The following is a 23670-nucleotide window of genomic DNA, read 5'->3' on the forward strand; positions in this document are numbered from 1 at the left end:
CTGGAGTTTCAGCTTTAGCATCATTCCTTCCAAAGAACACCCAGGACTGATCTCCTTTAGGATGAACTGGTTGGATCTCCTTGCAGTCCAAGGGACTCTCAAGAGTCTTCTCCAACACCACAGTTCAAAAGCATCAATTCTTCGGTGCTCAGCCTTCTTCACAGTCCAACTCTCACATCCATACATGACTATTGGAAAAACAGCTACTCAGCCCTAAAAGGAACACATTTGCATCTGCCCTAATGAGGTGGATAAACCTAGAGCCTATTATACAGAATGAAGTAAGTCAGAAAGAGAAAGATAAATATCATATTCTTAAGCATATATATGGAATCTAGGAAAATGGTACTGAAGAATTTATTTGCAGCACAGCAATGGAGAAAAAAACATAGAGAACAGACTTATGGACATGGGGAAAGGGGAGGAGAGGCTGAGATGCATGGAGAGAGTAACATGGAAACTTACATTACCATATGTAAAATAGATGGCCAATGGGAATTTAGTGTATGTCTCTGGGAACGCAAACAGGGGCTCTGTATCAACCTAGAGGGGTGGGATGGAGAGGGAGATGGGACAGAGGTTTAAGATGGAGGGGACATATGTATACCTATGGCTGATTCATGTTGAGGTTTGACAGAAAATAACAAAATTCTGAAAGCAATTATCCTTCAATTAAAAAATAAATTAATTTTTTAAAAAGAATTCTGGGGATGTTGAGATGGGGTGAGTGTATTGTGCACATGAGAAGGACCTAAATTTGGGGGAAAATGCAGAATGTTATGGACCAAACTGTATCCCTCAAAATTTATACAGTGAGGTCCTAACCACCAATGTGACCATATTTAGAGATAGGGTCCTAAGGAGGTTAGAGGTTAAATGAGGCCAAAGGGTGGAGCCTTAGTCTGATAGGAAGTGGCCTTGTAAGAAGTAGAAGAGACACTCAGAACTCTCTTTTCCGTGTGTGCTGAGAGAAGAGGTTATGTGAGGACAGAGACAGAGGAGCCTGCCAGGCTACAGTCCTGTCCATGGGGTTGCAAAAGAGTCGGACATGACTTAGCGACACAAGAATAATAGTGTCAGAAGGTGGTTGTCTACAAGCCAGTAACTAAAACCAACCCTAAGAACACCTTGATTTTGAACTTCTAGCCTCCTGCTGCTGCTGCTGCTAAGTCGCTTCAGTGAAGTCCAACTGTGCGACCCCATAGATGGCAACCCACCAGGCTCCTCCATCCCTGGGATTCTCCAGGCAAGAACACTGGAGTGGGTTGCCATTTCCTTCTCCAATGCATGAAAGTGAAGTCGCTCAGTCGTGTCTGACTGTTCGTGACCCCATGGACTGCAGCCTACCAGGCTCCTCTGTCCATGAGATTTTCCAGGCAAGAGTACTGGAGTAGGTTGCCATTGCCTTCGCCGATAAAATAAGAACATTAATAGCAAGCATGCTGACCCTCGACCCGACAACCAGAGCTACTTTACCCGTCTTTGGTATCATCCATGGGTCAAGTGGATAAGGAGCCACTTCAGCCACTCTGTGAAGAGGACTCGGAGGTGACAGTGCAGAAGCTTCTGGGCTCCTTAGAAAGCCAGAACTCAGAAAGCCTGAGCTTGAATACACCCAGGGTGGGGCCCCAGTCCATCCTTGTGAAGTCCTCCCTTGCCATGAAGGACTTCACAATCCAAAAACCTCAGCCTCAAAGCCCTCAGATTTCTACCGTCATACCAGCCTGGCTATTCCTGAGGGAGACCATTCGGATACCAGAGACAACCCACGATTCAGATGAGATCACTGACCCTACCACTCCCCCACCTACCCCATCTTCCTGGTGTGACCATGGGGCCACTCCCTTCATCCACGGCACCCCCGACACCCGCCACACCCGCCGCATGCCTGACACCCGGAGCACCAGCGATATCTGCGGCACAGGTGGCACCCAACACACCAGCGGTATTCGAGACATCAGCAGAATCCGAGACACCAGTGATACCCATGACAAGAGCGACACCTGTGACACCAGTGGCAGCCATGATACCCGAGACACCAGCAGCACCCGTGACACCCACGCAAGAGCAGCACCCAAGACATCAGTGGCACCCGAGACACAGCAGCATCCCAGATACCAGTGATACCCGCAACAAAGAGCACCACCTGTGACACCAGCAGTACCCGTGACACCTGAGCCACCAGCGGCACCCGAGACACCAGCAGCACTCATGACACCCACGGCAAGAGCAGCACCCACCACAAGAGCGGCACCCGAGACACCAGTGGCACCCATGACATCAGTGGCACCTGTGACACCCGAGAGACCAGCGGCACCCAGGACAAGAGCAGCACCCAGACAAGAGCGGCACCCGAGACACCAGCGGCACCTGCAACAGCAGCGGCACCTGAGATACCAGTGGCACCCATGACACGAGTGGCACCAGGACAAGAGCAGCACCCGAGACACCAACAGCACCCAGGACAAGAGTGGCACCTGAGACACTAGCAGCACCCAGGACAAGAGTGGCACCTAGACACCAGCGGCACCCGAGATACCAGTGGCACCCAAGACACCCATGGTACCTGTGACATTAGCAGCAAAGCCCCAGAGGGAACCCACTACCCCCTGAGTGTGGCCAACACCACCGGACGCTCCTACCAAGCTGGGCAGTCCCACTCCCCAGCCACTCCCTCTGGCCTCAGCAAGAAAAAGAGGGGCGTGGCTGGGAGAATATGGAGGTTTATAATATAACATTGCTGTTGTGGGCTGCCCAGCAATACCCGCACAAGTAAAGTAGGCCCAGAACAACCCATGGATGACTGACCAAGACAAAAGCAGCCCTGCCGGGCTCCCTGAGACCCAGTCAAATGGACTTTGGGATTCAAATCCAGCACCTCCACAGCCATCAGGAGCCCTGGCCAGCTTAGAGAATGGCCTGGAGCGGCCTGGGGGACCAGAAGAGGCGCCACCCTGACCCAGCTGCCCCTCCTCTGCCACTGCGTGAAACTTCACAGACTGGACTGTCCCCCGGGGCATGTCCCCCTCCCCCACACTCCCCCCTTCCATGTTAGTGGTGGAGGGGATAGTTTTTGCCAACTCCTTGGTTCTTCATGGTTTTAATTAACTTTATTTCTCCAGAAAGATGTATCTCCCTCTGTTTTGCATCCTCTCCAGTTAGAGAAGTGTGTAGTCATGTAGGACTTGGAGTTAATGACCTAAGAATTAGCACAATCATTCTCAAGAGCAACAACTGCTGCACTGCAGGGCAGAAATGCAGAAAGAGTGTATTATTCTCCCACACTGACAATACTGAACATTTTCTGAAGGGCTGAGGGGAACTTTTGATCTCTGCAGCCTGTGTTAATATTGACCGGGAGGTCTAGGATAGAATAGAACCAGCTGGTGTGTGGTGTGGTCAGCTCCCTGTGCAGATGAGTTTCCTGAATGTCCTGCAGGAGTCTGCGCTCTCCTCTCCCCTGTGGGGAAGGGCCCTGATGGGTGGGGTTTTGTTACAGTATTGCTTGTTTTATGTTTTGGCCTCATGGCATATGGGATCTTAGTTCCCCGACCAGAGATGGAACCCACATCCCTTGCATTGGAAGGCAAAGTCCTAACACTGGACTGCCAGGGGAAGTCCCTTTTTGGATATGTGGGTTTGACCACAGGGACTGGATGATTTTTAAACACTAGATTTGTCAGCATTACCTGGTTCCCTTGTTCAAAGAGCCCTTGAACACAGGGGTGACTGGAACAGGGTCTTCTCCCCAGAGGCCTGTCTCTGAGGATGCACACTCTTGGTGGCAACGCCTGCACCGTTCCGTTGGCTCTTGTGCGCTTACATGTCACTTGCCGACTGCGGAATCCTTCACCACAAGACACAGAGCACTCTGACCACGCGCCTGTGAGCCACCTAAGAACAAAAACTACAGGAGCTTAGTAGGTCAGACCCTATGGGGACTGTCTTCCAAAGAGAAAGCCCATCCTAGCAGTATGACTGTTTCAAGGCTGACACATATCTCTGGGAGTGGGCAGCAGCACAATAACTCCCAGCTGTACTCTCAGATATCCTTTCACTAAGAAGCAACAGAATCACCATGTAGAGACGATAGCATCGGGGCGGGATAAAATAGTCCTCAGAGATGTAAGAGCCATCAGCTGTGTGGCCTCAGAGAGCAGAGCTAGGGCAAAATTAGTTGGAAATTTTGGAAACGTGATTTTCAACTCATGGAAACCAAAGGGAAGAAAAAAGGAGGTAGCACCTGTTTGGTCACTCAGACTTGTCTGATTCTTGCGACTCCATGGGCTGTAGCACCAGGCTCCTCTGACCATGGGATTTTCCAAGCAAGAATACTGGAGAGGTTGCTATCTCCTCCCCCAGAGGATCTTCCCAACTCAGGGATCGAACCTGTCTCCTGCAGCTCCTGCACTGGCAGGCAGATTCTTTACCACTAGTGCCATCTGGGAAGATGAACTGGGAGACTGGGGTTGACATATATACACTACTCTGTATAATACAGATAACTAATGAAAACCTACTGTATCACACAGGGAACTCTACTTATCGTTCTGTGTGACCTAAATGGGAAGGAAATCCAAAAAGAGGGGATGTATGTATACATGTGACTGATTAACTTTGCTGTATGGTAGAAACACATCGTAAAGCAACTATCCTCCAATAAAAAATAAATAAAAGATGTTTCTGCTTATAGAGTGGACAAGGCACTCTAGAGAGGAGACAAAACTCAGGAGGCTCCTGATGTGGCCCTTGTGAGGAATGACAAAGACATTGGGAACAGTAGGAAACTGACAGGAACGGATGGAAGTGAGTGGAAAGGGGGCTGGGTAGCTCTGAATGTGGTCATTGTGATCTGGAACACGAACTGGGGCAGATCAGATTTGGTGGAGATTATGAGTTTGATTTTGGATATTTTTAAAACTATTGATTTGTGTCATCTATGATATTGAAAGGTTATTAATGGCTTTACCCCTGGGGATGCAGATGATACCACTCTAATGGCAGAAAGTGAAGAGGAACTAAAGAGCCTCTTGATGAGGGTGAAGGAGCAGAGTGAAAGAGCCAGCTTAAGACTACATAGCAAAAAAAAAAAAACTAAGATCATGGCATCCGGCTGCATTACTGCATGGCAAATAGAAGGGGAAACGGTGGAAGTAGAGACAGATTTCCTCTTCTTGGGCTCCAAAATCACTGTGGATGGTGACTGTAGCCATGAAATCAGAAGACGATTGCTTCTTGCCAGGAAAGCGATGAGAAACCTAGACAGTGTGTTGCAAAGCAGAGACATTATTACTCTGCCAACAAAGGTCCGTATTGTCAAGACTGTGGTCTTCCCAGTGGGCATGTACAGCTGTGAGAGCTGGACCACAAAGAAGGCAGAACACCAAAGAAGTGATGATGCCTTTGAACTGTGGTGCTGGAGAAGACTCCTGAAAGTCCTTTGGACAGCGAGGATATCAAACCAGTCAATCTTAAGGGAGATCAACCTGAATATTCACTGGAAGGACTAATGCTGAAGCTGAAGCTCCAACATTTTGGTCACCTGAAGAGAACAGATGACTCATTGGAAAAGTCCCTGATGCTGGGAAAGATGTAGGGCAGAAGGAGAAGAGGGCATTAGAGGATGAGATGGCTAGACGGCATCACCAATGCAATGATCATGAACTTGGGAAACCTCTGAGAGATGGTGAGGGGCAGGGAGGCCTGCGTGCTGTAGTCTAGGGGGTCACAAAGAGTCAGACATGACAGGCAACTGAATAACAACACCACCCGTGGGGGTAGAATCTAAGGAATGGTGCTTTTCACAAGTCTCTCTTGTGATGCTGGTCTACTGACATATCTCTGAGGTGAACCCATGAAGTCAGCTTCCCCGTGCTCATAAGGTACATTGTGAGTGCAGGGAGCAGGTGAGAGTGGCAATTAACTCCAGAAGGTCTGAAATCAGACTAACCCGGTTTGAATTCTGGCCCTCATAACTGTGTGGCCTAGGGGAGTTTTTCCAACTATATAATAGAGGATGAACAACACTGGAGACATCCCTGGAGGTCCAGCGGCTAAGACTCTGAGCTTCTGGTGCAGGGGACTCGGGTTCAATCCCTGGTTGGTTATGTGGTGTAGCATAACAAAAAAATAAAATAAATTTTTAAAAAAGAAAATGAATGATATTGACTTGATAGGTGACTGTGAAGTGATCCACATAAACTACTTAGCTGAGCACCTAGTATAGTCCACATAAAACAAATCTTAGTGGTTGAGTTATTCATTCCACATTACTATGCATTTTCAAACAAGTCAAACACTGGTAGCAAGGAGAGAAGAGTGACTGCACACACCTTGGGGGGCAGTCCTGAATGTTACAGGGCTGGAACGCAGCCTGTGGCTTGCGGAGCTGGTCACAGAAGGCCTCGCTCACTTCCTGCCCGTTGGCCATCAGGCACTGGGGTCTCTGAACTTGGGCTCCCAAGTGGCCGCATGTGGCAGAACAATGAGTCCAGTTGCCAAGCTCCCAGAAAGTCTCTGCAGAAAGAAAAGGAATGTCACAGATGGCCACTGGAGGAGAAGGGATGATGGGCTGGAGACGACCCGGCCAAAGACAGCTATGAGCTGCTTTCTGGTTAGCTGCCCGTCGGGCTCTCTGAGCAGCACACAGAGAATCTGCCATCAGGTGGAGTAAAGGGGTCCTTTAAATCTCATTTTCCCTTGCCTAGCTCGTTGTCATAACTGCGGGGGGTTATTCCAGCCAGGATGGAGCCCTTGGTCCTGCAGCTGGACTGGAACCCAGTGCGTCTGATGCCAACTCTAACTCTTTCAAAATACTACCTCACATTTCACAAAGGCCCCTTGACAGTTCAAGCAAGACATACAGCCTGGGAAAGGGGTTGTCTCAGGCCAGCTAGATCTGCCAGAAAAATCCCAGAGAAGGAGGAGAAACTCTGTGCAGTGGGCCGGCTTCTCAAGACTCTCCAAGCAGAGCCAAGAGAGGAGGGTCTCTCCGGGGGATGCCCTAATGGATTCTCTTTCTCAAAAGTGGATCAGACTGAGAGAGATGAAAGATGATTTAGCGGGGAGCAGGGATTAAGCAGACAGGTTCAAGATACATTTCAATTCCATTCTTACTTCTCTACTAATTCTTAATCTAAACTTCAGATGAGACCTGAAGCTGAATAAATAATTTGCCATAGAGCCTTCTGGAAAGATGAAAATGGGAGTTTCCTTTAAAAAAGCTGAAGCTGACCACTTCGAATAATCATGGTTTGTTTTCCTTTTAGTCCTCGTTCCAAGTAGCCTTTCCTTTCCCTTTTGACACTGGATAAAAAGATGAAGTAGGACATGACGATGACAGATTTGTGTATGATCACAGAAAGTACCAGATTTTCTTGTAATAATCACAAGTAAGTAATAGCTACCAGCTGTGTCCACAGGGTGCTCCACTGAGTACACCTATGCCTTTAGCTTAACTGTTTTCCAGTGCTTCCTTCTGATTTTGGAATTTTGTCCTAACTTGCATATCATTTGCAAAGCAGAACAGTACACATTTTTAGGTGCCCTACAGCTTATTTAAAACATTTTTAGAAATAGCTTAGTTTATTGAGAAGTTTCCAGGTAATAGGTACTGAGTTAAACACTTTAACATCAATTTTCCATTGAATTCTCATGGCCATCTTTTGATTTAGATTATTTTTACTTGCAGAGATAGAAATGGAAAGAAGCTATGTGACTTTTCCAAGGTCCTGCAGCTGGACTGGAACCCAGTGTGTCTGATGCCATACCTAACTCTATGTCATATTTCATAAAGGCAAGACAGTTCAAGGCAAGACATACATGCATTTCTTTAAAAAAATACACCTCTTTTTACTGAGGTATAATTCATATAAGAAAAAATGCTTATATGTCAAACATGCAGTTCTATGAGTTTTCACAATTGTATGTACTTAGGTAACCATGATCCAGAGCAAGGTATATACATTCCATCACTCATAAAGCATCCTCTCATCTATGAAGCAGGTTAAAGGCTAACAGAGTTCTGCCAAGAGAACACATTGGTCATAGCAAACACCATCTTCCAACAACACAACCAGATGGTCAATACCGAAATCAGAATGATTACATTCTTTGCAGCCAAAGATGGAGAAGCTCTATACAGTCAGCAAAAACAAGACTGGGAGCTGACTGTGGCTCAGATCTTGAACTCATTATTGACAAATTCAGACTTAAATTGAAGAAGGCAGGGAAAACCACTACTTTCTGAATGGAAGACCACACCTGAATGGAAGACCATTCAGGTACGGCCTAAATCAAATCCCTTATGATTATACAGTGGAAATGACAAATAGATTCAAGGGATTAGATCTGATAGACAGAGTGCCTGAAGAACTATGGACTGAGGTCTGTGACATTGTACAAGAGACAGTGAGCAAGACCATCCCCAAGAAAAAGAAATGCAAAAATGCAAAATGGTTGTCTGAGGAGGCCTTACAAATAGCTGAGAAAAGAAGAGAAGCTAAACACAAAGGAGAAAAGGAAAGATATACCCATCTGAGTGCAGAGTTCCAAAGAATAGCAAGGAGAGAGAAGAAAGCCTTCTTCAGTGACCAATGCAAAGAAATAGAGGAAAATAATAGGGTAGAAAAGACTAGAGGTCTCTTCAAGGAAATTTAGAGATACCAAGGGAACATTTCATGCAAAGATGGGCACAATAAAAGACCAAAATGGTATGGACCTAACAGAGGCAGAAGATATCAAGAAGAGGTGGCAAGCATACACAGAAGAACTATACAAAAAAGATCATCATGACCCAGACTACCATAATGATGTGATCACTCACCTAGAGCCAGACATCCTGGAATGTGAAGTCAAGTGGGCCTTAGGAAGCATCACTATGAACAAAGCTAGTGGAGGTGATGGAATTCCAGTTGAGTTATTTCAAATCCTAAAAGATAATGCTGTGAAAGTGCTGCACTCAATATACAAGGAAATTCGGAAAACTCAGCAGTGGCCACAGGACTGGAAAAGGTCAGTTTTCATTCCAATCCCAAAGAAAGGCAATGCCAAAGATTGTTCCAACTACTGCACAATTGTACTCATCTCACTCTCTAGCAAAGTAAGGCTCAAAATTCTCCAAGCCATGCTTCAACAGTGCATGAACCGTGAACTTCCAGATGTTCAAGCTGGATTTAGAAAAGGCAGAGGAAGCAGAGATCAAATTGCCAACATCCATTGGATCATCAAAAAAGCTACAGTGTTCCAGAAAACCACCTACTTCTGCTTATTGACTACGCCAAAGCCTTTGGCTGTGTGGATCACAATAAACTGTGGAAAATTCTTCAAGACATGGGGGTATACCAGACAACCTTACCTGCCTCCTGAGAAATCTGTATGCAGGTCAAGAAGCAACAATTAGAACTGGACATGGAACAACAGACTGGTTCCAAATCAGGAAAAGAGTACATCAAGGCTGTATAATGTCACCCTGCTTATTTAACTTATATGCAGAGCACATCATGCCAAACGCTGGGCTGGATGAAGCACAAGCTGGAATCAAGATTGTTGGGAGAAATATCAATAACCTCAGATATGCAGATGACACCACCCTTATGGCAGTAAACGAAGAACAACTAAAGAGCCTCTTGATGAAAGTGAAAGAGGAGAGTGAAAAAGGTGGCTTAAAACTCAACATTTAGAAAACTAAGATCATAGCATCCGGTCCCGTCACTTCATGGCAAATAGATGGTGAAACAATGGAAACAGTGAGAGACTTTATTTTGGGGGGCTTCAAAATCACTGCAGATGGTGACTATAGCCATGAAATTAAAAGATGCTTGCTCCTTGGAAGAAAAGCTATAACCAACCTAGACAGCATATTAAAAAGGAGAGACATTACTTTGCCAACAAAGGTCCATCTAAGTCAACACTATGGTTTTTCCAGTAGTCATGTACGGATGTGAGAGTTGGACCATAAAGAAAGCTGAGCACCAAAGAATTGATGCTTTTGAACTGTGATGTTGGAGAAGACTCTTGAGAGTCCCTTGGACTTCAAGGAGATCCAACCAGTCCATCCTAAAGGAGATCAGTCCTGGGTGTTCATTGGAAGGACTAGGAGATCAGTCCTGGGTGTTCATTGGAAGGACTGATGTTGAAGCTGAAACTCTAATACTTTGGCCTCCTGATGCGAAGAACTGATTCATTGGAAAAGACCCTGATGCTGTGAATGACTGATGGCAGAAAGAGAAGAGGACAACAGAGGATGAGATGGTTTGATGGCATCACCAACTTGATGGACATGAGTTTGAGTAAACTCTGGGAGTTGGTGATGGACGTTGAAGCCTGGTGTGGTGCGGTCCATGGGGTCACAAAGAGCTGGATGCAACTGAACAACTGAACTGAACTGCACTGCCCCTCCTCCAAGGCAACTACTTCTTTATTTCTGTCAACATACATCAGTAGTATCTGTTCTTGGACTTCATACAATATGTACTCTTTTCTGTCTGGCTTCTTTTGCTTAACATAATGTTTTTGAGATTCACCCATATAGTTGTGTATATCAGGAACTCATTCTTTTTTATTGCTGAATACTACTCCATTGTATGAATATACCATAGTTTATCTATTCTCCTATTAATGGTCATTATGAAGTAAAGACTGAAAAGAACATGCTTGTATTTTTTTGTGTGTGTGAACATGTTTTCATTTTTCTCGGGTAAATACCTGTGAATGGAATTGTTGGGTCAAGGGTAGGTATGTGCTTAAGTTTATTAGAAACTGCCACATAGTTTTCCAATGTGGTTGCCCCATTTTATCCATCTATCTGCAGTGCATTGGGAATTTCTTTTGATGCCAAAAAGTTTCCATCATCAGTTGGTTTTCACTCTTCTGGTAGGTGTGATACTGTATCTCATTGTGCTTTCAATTTTCATTTTCCTGATTCCATCTGTCAGTCTTTTTTGTGAACTTCAAGTCTCTTGCCATTGTCTTTCTCGGGGAGGGGAGAATTCATTGTTAAACTGTAATAGTTCCTCACATATTCTGGACATAAGTTCTTAATCAGACATAGGACTGCCAATCTTTCTCCCAGTCTAAGGCTTGTGTGGTCATATTCTTAATAGTGTCTTTGATTAGCACATTCTTGATGAGATCCAATTTGATTTTTTTTTGTTTTATGATGAATGATTTTTGACACAAATGAATTGAAAAAGTAGATCATTATTTCCTCCCATACAGAACTCCTCAGTGGCTTCTCATATTTTGGGAATAAAACTCCAGTCTTTACCTTGACCTTCAGAGGCTTGAACAATTTGGTCCTCAGAAACTCTCCAGCTTCATCTCACACACCTCTCCTTCTACCCCACTGAACCCTCACCAAACGAATCTTCTTTCTGTTCCTTGACCACGCACAGCCTGTGCTCACTTTAGAGTCCTCGCACTTACTGCTCCCTCTGCCAGAAATGCTCTTTCCTCACCTCTTGGGATGGAAGTCTCCACCCTATCCTTTAGGTCTGGAGTCAAGTATCACCTCCTCAGAGGGCTAAATGATGCACAATCACCATTGGGCTCACCATCCTACTTCCTTTTCTTCATAGCACTTTCCACAGAGAAATATCCTGTACACTTATTTGTTTACTGGTTTATTATCCATCTCTCTGACTGGAATGCCAAATCCTTGAGACTAGACACATTATATACTTAGGTGCTCAGCCAGTATTTGTTAAGGTGACAAATGAATTTCTTTGAAATGCTAGCCACTGAAGGCTTGGCACATTCCACAATGTACACATGTGTGTGTGAGTGGTGCGTATGTGTGTGTGGTGCATGTGTGTGTGTGCAGGAGGTGGTAGAACAATGTAGGTAGTTTCAATAAATCAAAGTTTTAAATATTCCAAAGATGTCACCTTTACCAGCAATTTCAGCCTCATGAGTATCCAATCTTTTAATTAACTGATTTGAAGGCATTCATTTGATTTCCATGTTCCATCCCACATGGAACTTCTCTCTGCCTTTGCACATCCTGATTTCTCTGCCTGGAACATTCTTCTTCCTCCTCCCAGAGCAACATCCTGACTTATGTGGAAACCTGGTTGCCTTCTCCAGAGAGCATTAGGGACCCCTCCTCAGAGCTACTGTGTCCTTTGGAGCTGACTCACTGAAAAACAGCCTGATGCTGGGAAAGATTGAAGGCAAAAGGCAAAGGAGGTGGCAGAGGATGAGGGATGAGATGGTTAGATAGCATCACCGACTCAATGGACATGAATTTGAGCAAACTCCAGGAGATAGTGAAGGACAGGGAAGTGTGGCATGCTGCAGTCCACAGGGTCGCAAAGTGTCAGACATGACTTAGCGGCTGAACAACAAACAACCATTACAGCGCTTGTCACTCTGCTTCAAATATCTGTTCACATGAGCATCTCCTTCTCTAGACTATGGGCTTCTCAAGGGCTAGGTCATCTACATATTCCCAGCTCTGGCAAAAGCAAGCAAGCACTGGGCAAATATTTGTTGAACATGGCTATGTTTGTGTCTGAATGTTTGCGTCTCTCTAAAATTTATGTGTCACATCCTAACATGCAGGAGGTGGGGGCATTGGGAAGTAATTAGGTCACATAGGCGGAGCCCTCATGAATGAGATTAGTGCTCTAATGAAAGAAGCCCCAGGGAGCCCCTTTATCCCTTTGGCCATAAGAGGACACAGCAAAAAGATGACTGTCTGTGAACCAGGAAGCTGGCCCTCCTCAGACATCGGATCTGGCCCTACCTTGATCTTGGATGTCCCTGCCTCCAGAACTGCAAGAAATAAATGTCTGTTGTTTATAAGCCACCCCCTCCATGCTGGTCTGTGCTACGTTGTTATGGTAGTGCAAACAGACTAAGATGAATGTTGAATGAATGGACGAAGGTGCTTGTAAGGATGGTAGCATTGTGTCGAAAAGAAGAGAAAATGGTATCACGTAAATACCCCTAGATAATGATCTCATAAATAACATGAGCTGGCTTGTTGAATGGCAACTCAACATGATTTTCTCCTTCTATGCTCTCCCTGCATCCACATCTCTAGAATCTCTATTTGCAGAGTTACATTCTATATGACATAACCTGAAAATCAAAGACACTAGCTAAAGATTTAAAAGATTGAAATGATGTAGCCTTTACTGTTCCTATAGAGTAGACATAGTTAAACATGAGGTCAGACAGCAACTTCTGTGTATCCTTCTGCAATTCACTCATTTTCAGCTACAAGGAGCTGAGATCAGCAGTATGGGTTCCCTGTGATTCAGGCATTTCTGATTTTCTTTTTTATCCTAAGTACCAAGGATCTTTATTCTCAATAAAGAATCTGTTCAGTTCCATTCAGTCACTCAGTCGTGTCCGACTCTTTGCGACCCCATGAATCGCAGCACGCCAGACCTCCCTGTCCATCACCAACTCCCGGAGTTCACTCAGACTCACGTCCATCGAGTCAGTGATGCCATCCAGTCATCTCATCCTCTGTCGTCCCCTTCTCCTCCTGCCCCCAATCCCTCCCAGCATCAGACTCTTTTCCAATGAGTCAACTCTTCGCATGAGGTGGCCAAAGTACTGGAGTTTCAGCTTTAGCATGATTCCTTCCAAAGAACACCCAGGACTGATCTCCTTTAGAATGAATCTGTAGCTGTAGATAATATGTCACTATTTTGAGAATAAAGTGTCCCATTATCTTCATGCTTTGCAAATCCTCAGGCCCAGAGTTAAACCTCATTCTCATAAATATTTTGATTTTCTTAACTCTGTCCCTATCTCTTGGCCTCTTAAAGAGTTTTGCAAGACATACGTCGATTAGGTTCTTGTGACTAAGCACTGATACATAACAAAGTTAATATGTGTGGGAAAACATACTTGTGAAAGAAGACCAATGAAAGAATTGATTCAACAATCCTTAGCAAATCTCTCCTCTATAAACATTTACCAAGTTAGTGATCATTTTGCAACTCGAAAACCAATACCTGTGTTACCACAAATAATGATGCACATTTGGGATATGAGCTCCCTGGGCTTCCTCAGGAGTGGATTTTTTTTTTAAAGCTTGCATATGGAAGGACAAGTTTAACAGGTTCTTAGCCACACTAACATATAGCATCTCTACATGTATTCAGGGTTTACAGCCTAACTAACAAGGTAGGAAAAAATATATTCACTGAAATTCCAGAAGGGACTGGAGGAAGCAGCTGGGGCTGACAGGCTCCTCCCCTCCAGACAGCTCTGGGAACAGGGCAAGGGGTGATGCTTTATAGGGGACATCACATGGTGACAGGTGCACACTTTTAGGAAGGTTGTGCAGCATTAAGTGTAAGAGCAGACGATGGTGGGGAATGCTGTATACTGTGTGACGTCATTCTTGATTCCTCAGTCACGTGACTAGAGTCAAGAGCTGCCTGACTGCAGAGATGTGTGAAGAGAAGAGATGTGTGGTGCAGAACTGAGACACCATGCAGACCCCTGAGTGGAGGGGGGAAGGAAGGGGTAAGGCCGGAACTGACTTCTCAGGGACCTGAGGGAAGGCACTAGCATTAGACAGGCTAAGCCTACCCTATCTGTTGAAAATCTTCCATATTAAGATCCTAGAGGACCACAGAGGTCTTTGGGCCTGGCATGCTGCAGTCCATGGGGTCACATGAGTCAGACATGACTTAGAGACTGAACAACAGCAACAAGAGGCATACCAGGGTCTTTCTGGCCAGCACTAAGAGTCCAGGAGGGTGATATGAGGAACACTGAAAGAGACAACTATATATTTGGGCTCTAGCACACACTTTTATGAGTCTCAGGTTTCCTCATTTATACAACTGGATAAAAGATTACTGCCCCCAACACTGTGCTATTGTAAACATCAAAAGAGGTAATGAACATGAAAGTGCTTCACACGTGACTATTCCAACTCCCCATCTATTTGTGTCTCTGTGCCTGCATGTGTGCTCAGCTGTGTCTGACTCTTTGCAACCTTATGGATGGTAGCCGGCCAGACTGCTCTGTCCACAGGATTCCCAGGTGACAACACTGGAGCGGGTTGCCATTTCCTCCTCCAGGGGATCTTTCTGATCCACGGATTGAAACTGGGTCTCCTGAATTGCAGGTGGATTTTTTACTGCTGAACCATCAGGGAAACCCATTTATGTCTCTGGGTTCCTCTAACTGCCAACAAGAAAAGCCATGGAGAAAGCTCCTTCCATCATCCCCTTAGTTCAGCAGTGCGTTCTATAATCTCATACCAGTTCTGCCATTGATCCAATATTATCCATTTATGAGACACATATTTAATACTTACACCTATCTGAGGTGCTGGAGATACAAAGGGGAAGTAATGAATGATAGCTCATGTCGGTCTAGCTGACTTCTGTGATTAACTCTTAATCGCTTCCAAACTCTGGGGGGAAAGAGGAGCATTATTTATTGAGTCTTAAACCATCGCAACTTGAAGCTCATTCTGATGTCAAGAGTTTGCTGAGCTCCAGATATTATCCCTAAAGACAGCAGCAGAAGCATCCAAATGCCATCCTGTGCCAGGGGCTCACTGCAATGACCTTTCCCAAACTATAATACTGACTCCACCGATTAGTAATTATTGAGCACCTGCTGGGTGCCTCATACTATATTATATTCTTAGGGCACAAAAGAAACATTAGACATGGTCTCTAGCATGAAGGGACCCACAATTTAGTGGAGGAAACAACTGGAGACTAATGTGTGTCAGGATTCAGTCAGGGACTAAGCAGTGAGAAAGGAGAGGTCCAAAACAATCAGAGAAGGATTCACATAGGAGATGAGAATTCAGGTAGCTTAAAGGACGGTGAAAGAGCTAATTCTTAGGTAGATCAATAAGAAGACCAGGACCCTCAAGGAGGAGAAAGGGACAAACTTTTTCTACATTCCTTGTCTTAGTCACTTAAGACATTTTTTCTTAAGCTCTGAGTTGCTACAACAATCTATTTCCCCTAAGACTAACTTTCTTTAAGCCCAGAGCTAACATTACTTTGCCAACAAAGGTCCGTCTAGTCAAGGCTATGGTTTTTCCATGTATGGATGTGAGAATTGGACTATAAAGAAATCTGAGCACCAAAGAATTGATGCTTTTGAACTGTGGTGTTGGAGAAGACTCTTGAGAGTTCCTTGGACTACAAGGAGATCCAACCAGTCCATCCTAAAGGAGATCAGTCCTGGATGTTCATTGGAAGGACTGATGTTGAAGCTGAAACTCTGGCCACCTGATGTGAAGAGCTGACTCATTGGAAAAGACCCTGATGCTGGGAATGATTGAAGGCAGGAGGAGAAGGAGACGACAGAGGATGAGATGGTTGGATGGCATCATCAACTCGATGGATATGGGTTTGGGTGGACTCCAGGAGTTGGTGATGGACAGGGAGGCCTGGCGTGCTGCAGTTCATGGGGTGGCAAAGAGTCCGAGCGGTGAGTGACTGAACTGAACTAATGATTATATAACAACAATGTATCTTGCTTGAGGACATGTTTCTCCTTCTTAAGAAAAACCTTCTGACTATTCCTGTTATTTTAAGATGTATGTTGTGGGAGTGGGTCTAGAAAGACCTTTAAAACCTTGAGATATTCTTTTAATCTATTGCTAGTAATCAATTGAAAAAGTATATAAAGCTACACCTGAACTGGTGAGTGGGGGCACTCTCCGCCCCCTTCTGATGTCTATGTCAGAAGCTTTCTCTGTCCCTTTTTCACTGTAATAAAACTTTGGCCATATGAAGTTCTGAGTGACTGAAACTGTGTCTTTGGTCCCGAAGCAAAATTCTCTCCTTTGGAGATCATGAATCCGGCACTCTTCACCGTAAGCTAGGCCACTTCTTCCTGGGAGAGCAGTATGAATGGAAGCCAGATTTCCAGAGTAAGCTGCATGGTGTGTGTGTGGTGTTGGATCACAGTGCGGGAAAGTGCATTGCCTAGAACAGAGTTTAGTGCTAGCTTAGAACAGAGGCCAGGGTTATAAATTAAGGACATGTAGAGCCAGAATCAGAGAAGGCAATGGCACCCCACTCCAGTACTTTTGCCTAGAAAATCCCATGGACGGAAGAGCCTGGTAGGCTGCAGTCCATGGGGTTGCTATAGTCGGACACGACTGAGCGACTTCACTTTCACTTTTCACTTTCATGCCTTGGAGAAGGAAATGGCAACCCACTCCAGTGTTCTTGCCTGGAGAATCCCAGGGACAGGAAGCCTGGTGGGCTGCCATCTATGGGGTTGCACAGAGTCGAACACGACTAAAGCAACGCAGCAGAGCCAGAATGGGCTTCCCAGGTGGTGCTAGCGGTAAAGAACCTGCCGGCCAATGCAGGGGATGAACGAGATGTGGGTTTGATCCCTGGGTTGGGAAGATCCCCCTGGAGGAGGACATGACAACATACTTCAGTATGCTTGCCTGGAGAATCCTACAGTCAGAGGAGCCTGGTGGGCTACAGTCCATGGGGTCACAAAGAGTCAGACAGGACTGAAGCAACTTGGCACACAAGCACACACATAGAGGCAGCATATGAAGGATCTTGATTCTGGGCAGAAAGTTTATATCTCATTGTAGGTTCTTAGGCAGAGAAGCAGCAGCAAGGCAGTCACAGCCTTCTGAGAGAAGAACAGGTAAGATAGAGTATTAGATTTAGCGCCTGTTTGTAAGTAGACAGTGACAGCAATAGTTAAAACCATATAACGTCCACTTGTTTACTCCTTGACTTCAGAATCCACAAAACCGGGTCCTACTTCGCACATATTATAGGAAGCACTTGAAAACAAGGACTTGGTGCTTACCCAGCAAGTGGAGGACAGATGTTGCCATTGCCTTTCCAAGAGCATTGGTGGCTGTGCAGACATAGGTTCCTTCATTTTCAAGGGAAAGGTTCTGCAACAACAGGGATCCATTGAAAAGCAAGGAAATATTGTCACTCAGAGATCCTCCTTTCTTCAACCAAGTTACATTAGGCTGAGGGACACCTTTGGAATAAAAACAGATACGACAAAGGCAAATTCCTTTAGGAACAGAGACACAGAATCACATGACAAATACCATTTAGCATTCTGGCCACAAGCCAGCAAATGGGTTTCATCGCACGTAATAGGAAACACGGCTCTTTCTATTCCTACCCCTCCTCTATGGCAGGCGAGGGATGCTGCTGAAGCAAAGGACTTGGGTCAGCTGAAGATGGGGGTAGTTTACATCTAGGAGTCAAAGAGCAGGAGCCAAAGAGGGTGGGCTTGCTCTGCACTGGAAAGTGAGAGTAGGCTGAAGTTGAGTAAAGGTAATGCAAGACTGGTTGGAAAAGAGGAGCTGATGAAGCCAGATCAATGTGGAGGCAGAGAAACAGAAATTCCTAGCAGTGGGTTGTCGCAAAGAAGGTTTTCGGAAACAAAAATATCAAATATGGATCATTAAGTGGCCCACTATGCACATGCAATGTGACATTCCTCCTTCAGGAAGAATACAAAATCTTTAGGAAATAGATTTTGCTCATCCCCACTTTTGTGAAAGAGGATAATATCAGGGAACACAAAGAAGGGTTGCGTTTTACATTTGGGTCAGTGTGGGGTGAACAGACTGTACGTGACATCTCGGGACACAGGGAGGAACATGAGGGATTGAAAGAATTTCTTCCCTTACATCTTGAGAAGTCTCGAAGTCTCAGCAGTTTGCTGGGCTTTGGGGTGTGAAGCTCAGAGGAATCGCATTAGGTTCCTTTTTTAAAAAATACGTCCATTTGCATTTTTCTAAATTGGTGTCTTTTATTTATTTATTTATTTTTTGGTCGCACTGTGTGGCATGTGGGATCTTAGTTCTCTGACCAGGGATTGAGCCCTGGCCCCCTGCATTGGAAGCACAGAGTCCTAACCACTGGACCACCTTGGAAGTCCCTCATTTGATTCTTAAGAGCTGGGTGACCTTGGATGATGTCTGAGATCCAGCAAGGTTATTGGTTTTGAGGATGTCTCATCTTCCTGCAGTGCTCTGCCTAGAGAGACTGGCAGACACCGCAAGGCTTTCTGACAAAAAAGAGATGTCACTGCTCTAATTATGAAATCTGCTATGCATCTCACAAAAGGCAAAACACATGCTTCATGAACCCTTAGATTCTCACAGTCTTTTTCCAACTCTGGGGAAGCAGCCATTGTTAGCTTTGTCTTACAGCTAAGGAAGCTGGTCAAGGCAAAACCAGCCCAGAACCTAAATTTCCAGAGAAGTGCTAATCACAGGTGTACTTATCTTTTGTTGGTGTTTCTTTTCAAATATAAACACAAGGAGAGGTTAAAATTCCCTAAGGACACCAGCTAGCACACCTTGGATCTGAAATTCACACCCATGCACTTTCCTCCAGAACTTACTTCTTAACCAGAGTGTAGGTAGGTCCTGTGTATTTCTTGATAGATTATTAGGCATCTTATATTTTTTACTTCCATAGTAAGCAGGCTCTTTTAAAATATATTTTATAGTTGTTTATTGTTCACAATTAGGAAAGCAATAAACACTGGCATATTTATCTGGTATCTAATCATCTTACTAAAGTGATTATTTTGAATAGTTTTCAAGTAATTTTCTTCATTTTTAATAGTAAACAATCATATCACCTCTATGTAATGACAATTTTATCATTTTTTCCTATATTTATATCTATGAAAGTGAAAGTGTTACTCACTCAGTCATGTCTGATTCTTTGCAACCTCATAGACTGTAGCCTGCCACGCTCCTCTGTCCACAGAATTCTCTAGGCAAGAATACTGGAGTGGGTAGCCATTCCCTTCTCCAGGGGATCTTCTAGACCCAGGGATCGAACCCATGTCTCCTGCGTTGCAGGCAGATTCTTTACCATCTAAGCCACCAGGGAAGCCCTATGTATTTTTCTATTAACTATTGCATTGTATTAACTAAAGTCTCTAGAACAATGCTGAATAATAAGTTAGAGCAGGCACATTTCTCTCGCTTCCAACTCTAAAGGGAACATTACTGTTTTATCCTTAAGCAGGTGGTTTGCTTTTGTTTTCTGATAGTTGTCAAATCAAAGAAATTTCCTTGTAACTCTAACTCACATGGAAATTTCTAAAACTTTGAGTTAGTATTTGTGAAACAGGGAAAGTGTTAGTCACTAAGTTGTGTCTGTCTGACTCTTTGCGACCCCATGGTCTGTAGCCCGCCAGGCTCCTCTGTCTATGGAATTCTCCAGGCAAGAATACTAGAGTGGGTTGCCATTCCCTTCTCCAGGGGATCTTCCCAACCCAGGAATGGAACTCAGGTCTCCTGCATTGCAGGTGGATCCTTTACTGACTGAGGCATCAGAGAATTGGCTTTTAAAAAACTTAAAATATTTAAACCTATTTTCTTTTGAGTACAGCTTTGACTATATATCTTATACTTTGAAATGAAATAAATCATTACCATTATTTCATTCATTCAAAAATGTTTACAAAATCCTACTCTGTGTGAGACCCTGTGCTGGAACTAAGAATATGATGTGCACTAGGTTTCCTCATGAAACTCAATTTTAGAAGGGGGCTTTGCGGGGGAACAGGTGATTGCAATAACATGACATAAGGGTTCTGATAAACACTGATGTCACTGGCACATAAAAACTGTATTTAATGCAGACTGGAGAGAGGGCTAAGATTTTAACATGCAGGAATAGCTAAGCTAATACATGAGGACAAGGGGGTGGGAATTGGGGGAAAATTGTTTTACATAGAGGGAATGGTGTACAAAAAGGCATAGACATGAAGGAAAATATAATGCATTGGGAGAATCATAAATTGAGTTTTTTTATGACTGAAGTTTAAAGTACATGGAGTGGGAGTAAGGAGAGATGACTAAATAGGTAAGCAGGTGCCCATAAAATGAAAATTTATTATTATCCATAGTAAGGAGTTTGGTGGAATTTATCCTGAAGGAAATAGAAAATGGCTTAATTATTTGAAGCAGTGGTAAAATATCAGATTGGTGCTTTAGAAACATTGCCCTGGATGTGATGCAAATGGGGAAGAGTCAGGCAAGGGTCAGCAGGACCAGTTAGGTGGTCACTGAACCAACTGAGGTGAGACACAAAAGGGTGGGAGTAGGGGGACTAGAGAGAATAGATCAACTTGGTAAATGCTCAAGAAGAAAAACCATAAAAAAAAAAAAGAAGAAGAAGAAAAACCAATAGGACTTGGTGACTGATTTGATACAGGGGAGTGAAGGAGAAAAAGGATTTAAGGAGGACATGCAGATAGCGGGTGGTACCATTAACTGAAACAGGGAAAATAAGAGGAAGAGCAGACCTGCATAGAGAATTCAATAAACGTTTTCTTTTAAAATAACTGCATTTTATTATTATTTTTTAATTGGGGTACACTGCTTTACAATGTTGTGTTAGTTTCTGCTGTATAGCAAAGTGAATCAGCTTCATGTATACATACATCCCCTCCCTCCCAACCCGCGCCCCCATCCCACCCCTCATCCCATTCCTCTAGGTCATCATGAAGCACTGAGCTGAGCTCCCTGTGTTATATAGCAATTTCCCACTAGCTGTCTATTTTACGCATAGTAGTGTATGTATGTCAATCCTAATCTCCCAGTTTATCCCACTTTTCCATTCTCCCTACCCCATGTTTATATGTCAGTCATAAAAAGGAATGAAATTGGGTCATTTGTAGTGGATGAATCTAGAGTCTGTCATACAGAGTAAAGTAAGTCAGAAAAAGAAAAATAAATATCAAATATCATATATTAACATATATATGTGGAATCTAGGAAAATGGTACAGATGAATCTATTTTGAAGGCAGGAATAGATAATATGATAAGTTGCTGTAAACATTTTGAGGCCTGAGGGGCAGGCATCTAATTTAAGACACATTTGTAGGAGCCTGCTGGAACACTCCAGGGACAAGGCCCGGCGGGTGACACCGTCATACTCTCCCTTTGCCGTGCTCCGGAGGTCCAGAATCTCCCAGGAGAAAGCTTATAGTCAAGTTGGCCCTGACTTTGCGGGTGTCATCTAGAGGACACCTCTGGATCACCTGACTCTGGAGGACAGGGGAACCTGTAATAAATGGAGTCACCTGGAAGAGAGCTTATACTCGTATCTGGCACCCTGATTTCTGTGACTGTGGTCAGGGGACACCTCCACATCACGTGGCTCTGGTGGCTAATGGGGCTTATATTTGTGGGTCCCAGAGGATTCTGAAGAGTGGAGAAACAGTTCTTAAACTCCCCCAGGGCACAGCGAGAGGCCAGAGACCCAGGTGCTCCTTTTTCCTTGAAGGAAGCCTATTAGCTAAGCATCCTGACTATGTCTATGGAACAGGTTTCTGACAAAAAATCCCTTCCAAAGACTACTAAGGCTGGGAGCTGTCTTCAAGCTCACCCTCTGCCATGCTCCGTGGTGTCAGTGCTCCCTGGAAGCAAGCTTTACTGTGGGTGGAAGTGAAAGTGTTTGTTACTCAGTCGTGTCCGACTCTTTGTGACCCCATGGACTGTAGCTCACCAGGCTCTCTGTCCACGGAATTCTCCAGGCAAGAATACTGGAGTGGGTTGCCATTTTCTTCTCCAGGGGATCTTCCTGACCCAGGGATTGAACCTGGGTCTCCCGTATTGCAGGCAGACTCTTTACCAACTGAGCCACCAGGGAAGACGTTACTGTTGGTACCCTGGTGTATATATATACATATATATATATATATTATACTGGAGTACAGTTGATTAACAATGTTGTGTTAGTTTCAGGTGTACAGCAAAGTGATTCAGTTATACATGTACATGTATCTATTCTTTTTCAAATTCTTTTCCCATTTAGGTTGTTACAGAATACTGAGCAGAGTTCCCTGTGCTGTACAGGAGGTCCTTGTTGGTTATCTATCTTAAACACAGCACTGTATATATGTTGATCCCCAACTCCCAGTCTATCCCCCTCCACCATACCCTTTTGGTAACCAAAGGTTCTCTTAGTCCATGAGTGTATTTTTGTCTTCATCTGTATCTTGTACCATGGTTTTTGTAGCTGCCACCCAGGGGATGCACCTTGATCTGGTGGCTCTGGTGGCCCGGGATGGGGGGGAGCAGGAACAGGGCTGGGATGAAGCAGTGGGAGGATAGGGAGGTGTAGGGGGTGGGGGGATTGCATTCCTAGGTCCCATGGGACTGTGCCAATCAGAGAGATGGTTCTTGGCAGGCTACCACCTCCTGAGCACTGCCCAGGCAGTGCACTGAAACACACCCCCAGCCTTTCTAAGGAGGAGGTCTCTTTGCTTGTCCTGGAGCTTTGGTCCGAGGGCTGGCTTCAGGCCTGGCTCACATTTAGTGGCCTGTGTAGCTGCTTTTAGGGAAGGTAGGCTGTCAGCTGTAGTGGCCTCTTGGCACTTGCCCTCCGACTCACTCCATCTCACCAGCATCACCCAGAAAAGCAGCTGACATGCTCATTTGGAGCCCTAATTTCTGCAACTGCCACTCAGGGGACACCTCCAAATTTTCTGACCCTGGTGGCCATCAGAGTCCACATTTCCAGTCCCACAGGACTGTGTATGTCTGGGTATGTAGCAAAAACCTGATCCTGAGGGTCTCGCTTCCAGCTTGCCTGAATCTAGGTGATGAGAGTCTCCCTGTGGGACACAGACAGGTCTTGGCACGTCCTTAGTTATGAAAAGGTGTTAAAAATACAGCAGGCTGAGGAGGGGAGGG

At 44.8% G+C, this 23670-nt stretch overlaps 1 protein-coding gene across 8 annotated transcripts in view; it reads right to left on the reverse strand.

Moving 5' to 3' along the window:
* The window catches only part of ADAMTSL3 (ADAMTS like 3), a 410509-nt gene that overhangs the window by 29549 nt on the left and 357290 nt on the right, over positions 1 to 23670 (reverse strand). For 6 of the 8 annotated variants that reach the window (XM_061394516.1, XM_061394517.1, XM_061394521.1 and 3 more), the window contains 3 exons: positions 17785 to 17967; positions 6333 to 6516; positions 3690 to 3894 (listed from right to left, as the gene is read on the reverse strand). In XM_061394516.1, the coding sequence (XP_061250500.1) occupies positions 3690 to 3894; positions 6333 to 6516; positions 17785 to 17967 (572 nt within the window). Of the gene's footprint in view, positions 1 to 3689; positions 3895 to 6332; positions 6517 to 17784; positions 17968 to 23670 lie in introns of those variants that run through there. The other 2 variants (XM_061394519.1, XM_061394523.1) reach the window with 2 other exon arrangements.

This window comes from Bos javanicus, chromosome 21 (assembly GCF_032452875.1).
Source record: "Bos javanicus breed banteng chromosome 21, ARS-OSU_banteng_1.0, whole genome shotgun sequence".
In the NCBI taxonomy this organism is placed as follows: Eukaryota; Metazoa; Chordata; class Mammalia; order Artiodactyla; family Bovidae; genus Bos; species Bos javanicus.